At 50.7% G+C, this 10,045-nt stretch overlaps 1 protein-coding gene across 1 annotated transcript in view; it reads right to left on the reverse strand.

Annotated features, from left to right (window-relative positions):
- Positions 1-10,045, reverse strand: part of PAX5 (paired box 5) — a 144,818-nt gene that overhangs the window by 82,682 nt on the left and 52,091 nt on the right. The window contains exon 6 of the mRNA XM_035897860.1: positions 3,773-3,948. Within this exon, the coding sequence (XP_035753753.1) occupies positions 3,773-3,948 (176 nt within the window). The remainder of the gene's footprint in view (positions 1-3,772; positions 3,949-10,045) is intronic.

Raw genomic sequence — 10,045 nt, forward strand, 5'->3', positions numbered from 1 at the left:
CTGGGAAGGCATTCCTTCTCCAGGGCATGGGGACTACGTGACGCTCGGGCCGTGGGCTTTGTCCCAGCCGATGGAAGAGCTGCACCGTGCTGGTGGCCAGCAGCCGCGAGCAGATCGGCAGCGCAGGGACGGTGGTGTTGCAAACACACTGCTGCGCGCATTTCGAAATCCGTGCCCAGAAATACGTGAAATCAGTTTCCATGAGCATTTGCAGCCAGTGCAAATCGATCACAGGCTGTTTGCAAAAAATGAGCACCAAAGGGCACAAACGTGAGGGAAAGGCGTTTGGTTTAGACATGGATTCATGTTCATAGCAGGTTTCTGTCAGGGGGAGGTGGGCCAGGGTGCTTCTGGAGCGCTGACTTTATGCCTTGGTTACTCCCCGGTAGCAAACAGGCATGAGAGGACGGGGCTCGGTGTGCAGAGCCGACCCTCAACCTCAGGCTTCCCAGCTCCCGGCTGCTGGGCTTCCCCTGCTGCTGACCCCCCACTGCCCGTGCCGGCACACGTCCCCGTGCAGGGCACACGCCTGAGCGCGCAGGGCTGCACCGCGGGCGCACAGCAGGAGGCGCCCTACTTCTGCCCCCCATGCACGCAGCCTGACAGGGTCTTTAATTACAGGAACCCGCTGGGGGACCCTGCCTCACCCAGCGCATGCAGCGGGCACTGTTCCTGAGCAAAGGACGCTCTGGTATTTTATTTTCCCGTCGCTGCCCAGCGGTTGCCTTCTCCCTCAGCGCTGTATGAGCCCTTCCCCAAAGACACTGTGGGTGTCCCCACCCCCTGTGGGTCTCTCTACAGCAGGCACAGCCTACAGCAGACGGGAAAACTCAGGTGATGCTTGCCAATAGCACAACATATCCTGAGGTGACAAATAAGTTTTGAGTCTCCATTTTATACAGGTGAACGGAGAAAGACCTTAAAGATGGAGAAGTACAGGAAACAGATTGGAAGCACTCAAGGTAAAGGGTTTGGCAGCGGTGAGCAAGCACTCCTGCACAGCCCATCCGCACGTCCCCCTACGTGAGGGGCAACGTCTGCTGCCCAACAGGCAAGCCTAAGCTTTGTCCAGAAAATGCATCCAGGGGACTCTGGGCAGCAGGAGCCAGCCTTCTGCTGGGGACCGAGCGTGCTGAGGGTGCAAACGCTTTGTAGCACTGAAGGGACCCGTGCCCCCAGGCCACAGCTCACCGTGACCAAGGGACTGTTCCCAGCACACAAGCAAGAATGGAGACCTAGGAACCACGAAACAGAGAGAAAAAGCAGATTCCTTGCCTAGAGAACAGCAATTCCTCCAGTAAAATGCCTGGAGCCCGACTCAGGTGAACAGCGCAGGAGCACCAACGAGTTTTTGTGCCCAACTAAGATTAGTGATTTTCAGCTGGCTGCTAGTGGACCTGTTTTCTAACAAAACAGATAAGCAGTGCATCAGCAGCTCCTACCAGACTTCTCCCCATATCTCATCTCTACGGGGAGGAGCGTCTTTTCCTTATTTTCCTCAACAGAAACAGCTCAGGACTCCACACACCCATCTCCACCTTAGCTCCCAGCGCGCAGCTCTGGGCCAGCGGCGCTCTGGGCAGCCAGATGCCGGAGACCGGTCTTGGTTTACTACAACAATCTACTGCAGGCACCGTTCTGGTTTTCCAAGTCACATCATTAACATTCTCAGTATTTTCTTTCTCATTGATTTCTCCAGCCTTACTAATTGATCCAGACAGCTTCTCCGCTTTGGTTCAGTGTCACGGCAGCCTTGCTTGACTCGCCAAAGCAGTAAAACACGACTGCTTCGGTAAGCAGTGTTGCTCATACTGCAGCCCTGCGGACCAGAGCCGATCACAGATCACACGCGTCCGTGTTGGAAGCCGCACTTCACATGGCACCAGAAAGAAGCAGCCAAGCCCCAACAGCAGCGAGCCCTTGACCACGGCCCAGCCCTCCGAGAGCAAATGACAATGCAGACAACTACATACATAAAAGCAAACATCTACAAACTCCTTTTGTAATTACACTTAAAAACGCCTAAGCAAGGCGGTTCCGCTAAGCACCTTTTCTACATCACCATACCACATTTCTCAGCATCTGTTTGGCTTCCCAGAGCATGCAGAGTACCTTGTGAACCAAATTAATAAGGGCATACCTCCGATCTTAACTCTTGGACAACACAGCCACTCTAGTCACAGCCGCTCACGTGGACCCAGAGAGATCCTTGCTCCACCGACAGCCAAATATCCCGTATTTGACAGTCGGGATAATATTACAGCAATATCATTCAATTGTTCCATTCTTTCCATTAAACCAACAGAAGTTTATCTCTGGATAAACGTTCAGTGCTGGACGGTCTCCCCTGAGCTCCACGGACGCGAGTCAGCGACGTCAGAACACAGAAACGAAGAAACGATCCTCTCCCATCACTGCTCTCTTTGTAGCGACTTCTTCTGGTGTATCAGAGCTGAAGAGGGCCAGATCTAACACCACCCAATGTCTAGGTGACCAACACCAAATGGGTTGGCTACACGAGTGGTCACAGTGCCTGTCCCCTCCAGTACCACCGGTGTTCAGATGGGATAACCACCATCTAGTGGTACATGAAGGCCACTTCACCTTCCAGACTGCTTGTTTGGCTTTCCTAACAAGTCTTTTAAAAAAAAAAGTTGAACCCAGCGTCTTCCCCATCTTTTCCCAGCCAGAGCTCAGATCTGCAGAGCTCCTCAGCAAACACCAACCAGGGGAACCACAAAAACAGCAGAAGCTGGCAAAAAGAAAATGGGTCTATGAATGAAATAACTAATGACAGATGTGAGCATAAAGGCACGAGGAATTTCTACTCCACCATATGACTTCCAGCATAAGTAAGTAATTTTTCAAAAAATTTATACCAATACATATTCCTTAACTGGAGCCACGATGGTAGCAGGCTGCCATGAGATAATCTCCAGTGGCCCGCTAATGTATAGATTCCTCCACGGGAAATGAGTAGTTGTCTGCAGTTTAAGAAGTCCATCCACCTTGCTAAAAAGCAGGTCTAATATTAAGAACACTGAAGATTAATGGCCAAATACATCATTAAGTAGCAAGCTAGACCGATATTGCTGCTGACAGCAGTATATTCATTCCTACCTCCCTCTCAGCAGCTAAATTAAAGACTGCCGCCCAAGAAGAATAAGAACACAGAGAGACATAGCTCATCAGTTTTTTGCATGTGCTTCTGTATTGTGCCTGCAAAAATGGAACTTTCCCAAAAAATTAGTGCCAAGCCCTTCTCAAACATACTGCTAATCTGTAGGTGCAACTAATTTACCTTCACATGCTAATTGGGTGTTTCTCTCAGCAAATGGCCAATTACATGCCTAATAAGCCATTTCTGGATACAAAAATCTAATTTGTGTGCACAATCACGCTAACTCTGAACCAAAATTAGGCATTGGGTTTTGCAAGTCTCCTCCTTGTTACCTGCGTAGTCTGCTTTTGATCTAACAAAAGCATCAGAAGCTGTGATGCTCTCTAAGCACTCACTTGATGTAACCGGCCCAGATCAGGCGTAATTCCATACCCAAACACTTCCTAATGTTTACACAAGAAGTGTTTTTCCTTCGTTTTTTTAGTACTCCGTCCTTTATGGCTAACGTGCACTGGGCTGAGGAGCTTCATACAACACCTGCGTCTCCATGCTTTTCTACCGCGACTCTGAGAAGTACTTGGCAATGTCCACCAAACAGACCCCTGCCGGCCGACAGCATATCAGGAAAACACAGAACGTTTGCAATAGTACCTGCTCTGGTTTGATGGGCTCAGTTGTTGTGAAAATGTCAGAATAATGTTGCCTCTCGAAGACTCGATCCAACACTTCTAGCTGCTGCTGGGTGAAAAGGTCTCCTCGCATCTGTTTTCGAAGAAAATCTCTACCCGGGAGAGAATGGCCATTTGGTACTGGAGATTCCTGAATACCTTTCAAAGAGGAGAGAGAAGGCAAGAGAATCAGTAGGTACCGAGATGATGAGACTGACAGAGGAGTGCCTCACTTCACCCCTTGCACAGATGTGGGTACCAGTATGGTGACACCAATGAGGACTCTTTGATAGGAGGCTACAAGCAAGACACATACTGCCAGAAGATGCACTGACGAGTTTTCCATTACAGCCAACCCTCAACACAATTTGCCATCAATGATTTCACACCTAATTTAAAGGCAGGACAAAGGATAACGGTCGCATCTTTGCTTGCATCACCTTTACTGCACCACCTGAGAACCTGTCTGGTTCGTCGTCTGGATGCAGCAGGACACAGGAGGACAAGTACACCCCCTGATGCTACAGCCACACTCAACCTGGGTCAGCTCCAGCAGATCCGCCCTTCCCTGTCACTGCCCATAGGCTTCACCCCCTTCCCGCCGTACCTCGGGTCCTGCTCAGCTCCACCCCGTGCCGAGCTCTGAGCCCGTGTCGGGGAGCGGGGACGCTCCGTCCAGCACCACCTCCCGCTGGCAGCAGCACCGGCACCACCCACCCCATACCGCGGTGGGATGCCCCTGGGGCTTGGAGTTACCACCGCAGCACCCTCAGCCAGCCCTGATCCCGTGCGCACTCCTGGCACTGCAATTTCTCTTTGTCTTTCCTAGGCTCACTGGTATGATGGAAGCCTGGGCTCCGAGGCACGTTTTCCTCCCTCTCCCTGCTGGCAGGGATTTTTAGCAGAAGTCGTAAGTGACTGCCCATGGCTGAAAAGCCACGAGACAAGTTTGAGAAGTGTTTAGACTGGCAGTTCAAAAGGACTCATGCAATACAGGGGCTTGTTTCAATTTGCTTTTTGCAGATTCACAGTGGTTTTCTACTTCTCCTTCAGCTGTCAGCGTTAGAAATGTATCTCTCATGCACTGAAAGCTGAGGTCTGCAGTATTCCCAGGACTCCAGGAGGTGGAACTCCAAGAACAACAGTAAATATCAGATTTCTTCTCCAGATGGCAACACCGCACTAGACAGAGGGAGGAAACGTTTCAAAAATAGAACCTTGCTGCCAAGATAGTTCTGAGGAGCAGAATTCAAATGCATCCTTAACAACACGATTTTCCTGAGCGTTGCAGCAGCGTGCTGTCCAAGGAGCCTGCAGAGGAACAGCACCACTCAGACCTTCTCTGCCAGATTCCGCACCAAGGCTTTTAGCGGCACGGACCAGAGGTGATCCGTACAAAGCCACCCTGCTGCTGCAGACACCGCTTTTGTCCCCAGGCACGTGCTGGCCGTCAGTGACGTGTGTGACCTGGTGGGCAGGATCTTCCACAAGGGACTACTGATTTGAGATCATCCCTCAGCACAGCTGGATTTTGCAGAAAATGCTGTGTATCCAGAAAACCAGGCCGCTTTAGGACAGATCTCTCAAGCTGGGGGGCCGACACACGGGAGTACTTTTTCAGCCTAGGTCACTCTCGTAAGAAACTGCTTACGCTGAAGAGGCATGTGGTGTCAGCAGTTAATGATGGAGACCTCCCTCCGAATTTCAGCTCAGCAATGTAGGCAACAACAGCTTTGTATTTACCTGTTTAGACAAAGTCACACAACTTAAATCGATCAATGGTGGCTTCTGTAAAGTGCAAGGATCAGTTTATCCCACACAGGAAAAAAGCCCTGAACCTGTCCTCTGAACAGGAACGCTGAGCATGTCTACAGAACTGTGAAAGAATACAAAGGGATGTGAGAGAGCAGTGTGTCTTTAAATCTTTTGGTTTTTTTGCTACTCTAAATCAAATAATATCTAATAGACCTAGTGCTGGGTTTAGTCAACCATGGCTTATAAAATTAAAATTCTGGTTGCTAGCTGCATGGTAGCAAAAGGCCGGGGAGACCCTGTCTCTGGAGCGCGGAAACGCTGGCTTTAAATTTCAGGTTAAACTAATGTTATTCACAATTTGGCATCAAAGTTAAAGCTTTATGCAGTTTTGGTCTAAAGGGGGTGATGAGAGGGAGTGAAATGATCCAAGACGTGGTATGACCTGGAAAATGTTCTTGGCAACGCCAGTACAGTTTCTGCATTGTTTATACACCCAGAGATCAGGTGTATAATGAGACCCCGTCGTATTTAAATACCGAGCCACCGACTTGCGTTCCATCGGCAGCACTTGTATTACAGAGCGCAGCGCTGGATTTCGGGGGGGTGATTAAGTTGGAAACGAGGAGCCAGATGAAGGTGAAGCCTGGTGCAGCGGCCTCGGCCGGGAACAGGCACCGGGGCCAGGCTGGGGCAGCGTCGTGCTGGGAGCTGGGCTCCCGCCCCGATCCAGGGGCACCATGTCCAGAGGGGTGGCGCGGGATGGACACGGACAGCGACACCACCAAGCGCCCATGGTGCCAGCTCGGCCACGTCCATCCCCAGCTGCACCCCTCCAAGGGCAATGAGGCAGGGGACTGCCCCGGGCACCTGCCACCAAAACCCCCCGAGCAACATGAGGAAGAGGAGGAGATGCCCGTCGGCAATGGAAATCCGCAGACAAACGCTGTACAGGAGAGACCTGGGAGCGAGCCAGCGGACGAGATGCTGGGGATGAAACTGCACGGAGATGGTGGCGGAGCTCTGGAGGGGTTTGGTCTCGAGGTCAGGGTTTGGCAGGGTGCTGGAAGCACCACCAGCCTCCCCACATCTCCATTTGCTGCGGTCTCCGCAAGCTGTCCCAAGGACCCGAGACGCCATCTGAGCCGCGCATCCCAGCGCAGCCGGGCTGTGCCAAGATGAAGGAGCAACGCACACAGGGTTGGCCGCCAGCGAGGGAACCAGGCAGCAATGGGGCAGGGCTGGGACCACCGGGATGGCTGTCACTGCCCAGGGCATGCAGCACCTTTGTGAGAGGAGCCAGGGAAGCACCCGAAACTGACTCGCCCTTGTCATGGCTCCCGCTCCGCAGCCCGTGAATGAAGGGGTGCCTTGTTCTTTTGCACCATGCTTCCCAATCTCGGACTCACTGCAGGTAAGTGCTGCATTTCACTGCACAAGCAAAGGACTTTCTGCACGCTGCACATGACACCTGAAAGTTCGTGAAGGTCTTTGGGATGCGTTTGGCTGTTAGACATTATATAAATGTGAGATAATTACCATTAGCATTATGCATTGTTTGAATACACTAGAATATCTTCGATAATTAAAATACTGTTGGCAGGTCTGAAGCACTTTGGGTTATAAATAGGCTCCAGGGAGTGGTAAAAACATTTTTCATATAATCAATGCATCCACCTAGGAGGGTTATGTTTTGTTGACAGTAGCACTACGTGTGTATCTACCTACTCTGCAAAACAATTAGTTCCCAGCCCAATGGCATCTTTCCAGAAATGCTAATGAAGAGCACAGATATAATACTGTCCTTAAGGCAGAAGAGGACGTTCCTCTCGGACAAACGTTTCACCCCTCATCTCTAGCAGGTGACACAGACGGGACAAGATGGTGCCCTTAGATCACAACTTCCTGAACCTCCTCGGACGTAACACACCGCGCTCCCAGCACCAGCCCAGAAGCGCCCGGTGACGTTCCCCCAACCTGTGCACCCTGGTCTGCACCGGGGAGAGCCCATGCCTCCGCTCTGCCGGCACCCGGGGCTCTGCAGCCCCGCTCCGGACACCCACCCGGCTCCCGTTAGGCGAGCACAGCTCGGCACGTGATCCAGCTGGAGGACTTGCCATGTCGGGTACAGCTTTGCACGGGGCAGGGTCCCAGTGACACCTCCCTGGGTCCAAATTTGCCAGCGGGCACTTGCTGGGCATGGGGAACAGTGATCATTCCTCACGCTGACCTGCATGGGTGCTCGCTTCCCTGTTTGCATCTTGCCCAGAAAAACAACCCGCGGTTTTACAACAAAAGCCAGGCACTCTCCTAAGGAAACTGGCCCGACGCGGCCAGCTGAAGGCCAACACAACGTTAGCATTGCCCACTCGCAACGGTGTCCTGTGGCCAACCAGAGCCTGGGCAGCCTAGGGAGGGCTGGGTGCAGAACAGATCCACCTCTCCGAGGAGCCACCACGCACAGTGCTGCTGACAAAAGCCTGCCTGAGTGCTGTGGCTGTCATCCAGAAGGGCTACATCTGCGTTACTTACGAGCACGTCATTTTCTGGGGACCTAAGCAAGCGGCAAGATCAGTTTCAAGAACTTGATTAACTGTGATTTAATTTTTTTTAAGCGTACTTTTACAGTTAGATTCTTGTCCAAGACACATTTTCTGAAACCGCAGGAGAATCTTTGAAATTGCTAAATACGCCTAAACCAGGTTTTTAGTGATACTACACAACTCGTTTGATTTAAAATAGCATTTTGCTTATTCATTTGGCCTGTAGGGGCCAAAATAAGAACACATGACCCTAGACCCTACCTTCAGAAAACACTAGAGCATGTTTAAAAGCTCTAAAGCTTGGTATTAGAAAAAAGAAAATTATCAACTCCACCTTGTCCTTCTTCCTTCAGAGAGGGACAACAGCACAATGCAATTACTGTGCTATGAAGAGTCCCCATGAAATAGCACAGGGCAGACCCTGCCCAGCCAAGGGCCCCAGCCAGGCGACAGCGGCTGGGAGATGGCTGCTGTCCACGCGCTCACCCAGAAGGGTATTTCCAGTCCTAGCGATAACCACAACGTACCATGCAAGCGCACGCCTCCATGGTACGTCTGCCTGGTGCTGTGCTCTTCTGGAGGGAAAGGGCATCCTCTGGTTTCAGGTGTTCAGGTTGTTTTCTTTTTCTGAATGTGGTTTTACAGCATTAATCAAGGAAGTAAATAGCTAGTACCACGAACAGCCCGTATTCATAAAGGACATGGTTTCTGTCTCTAATTTGTACTGTCCAACTTCATTACCTGGAATCATACCTAATTACTCCACCTTATAGGGAAATGCAGGCTAATTAGGAAGGATGTTATTCACCACATTTAAAACATTATGAAGCAAATGAAATATTACCAGGAGGCAAAAAGGTGATTTGTTTCCTTGTAGCACGCCTGTAAATTAGTCCAGAGAAGATAAAGACTTTGTTTAATTACCATTTGGAAGGCTTTGTTTAAAACGTAAACTGAATTTTCATGCCGCCTCCTCGGGACTGTGTGCGTTTGGCAGCCAGCAGCCTCCTGCTCTTCCCAGCAAAGTGCTGGTTCCAGGGCTGCATACGCAGTGAGAGGTCTTTGCATTTACACTATTTGAGTTTTCTAAGCACTGTTGTTTATTTTTTCAAAGGACAGTATCACTAAAAAGAAGCTTTGTATTTTGAAGTGTATAGAGCTGATCATCGCACAAATATTTTCAAGAGAAATCACTGTATTTCATGAAGATGGGTATGGGTTTTGCCGTAGATCAAAGTGAGAAAGAGAGGAAAAAAAAGATAAATCATCAGAGATCCAAAAATACTTTTCATTTGGAGAAGATATCAGGCCATTTCGGTGGCACTGATAGAGTCTCTGCTCTGTCTCCATTACCCACTGAAGGCAGCCGGAGTCAGGAGCTGACTACGCTAGATTATATTCCCTATAAGATGGTCACCAATATATATATATATGATCTTCAACCTCTATTGATTGACCAATTTCACAAGCAAAGACTGGTGAAATGAAGCTGAAATGAACATCATGCTTTAACTCATTGAACCCATCAGGCCTGAGTTAATCTCACTGCCCACTGTCTCTGATAGAATTCAATTGATCAATCATGTTTCGGTGATAGTACCATTTCAGTGGCTTATTGCTTCTTCATTTCAAGGCTTGACCTGTTAGATATACTTGGACCAGCTCTGCTCCTCCTGGAGACACAGAGGCCAACATCTGCCGACAGCACCCTGCTGTCTGGTCTGTGCCCGCCACCTCCCACCGCACCCCATCCCCGACTTGGACGAGCAGGGAGAGCACTGTCTTTGTGCTCCAGCCCCCGGGTCCAGCACAAGCTGCCAACTGCCCCCTGTGCACGCATGTCTCGCTGAGGGACGTCCCCGGCCGGACACTGCCCAGCACACCCGCAGCAGCAGAGCTGGCCGAGGGCTCTCCAGGCCTGCGGCTAGCGCTGGATGGCAGGCAGCCTTCAGCCCTCTCCC

Source organism: Egretta garzetta, unplaced genomic scaffold (assembly GCF_000687185.1).
Source record: "Egretta garzetta isolate BGI_Z169 unplaced genomic scaffold, ASM68718v1 scaffold277, whole genome shotgun sequence".
NCBI lineage: Eukaryota > Metazoa > Chordata > Aves > Pelecaniformes > Ardeidae > Egretta > Egretta garzetta.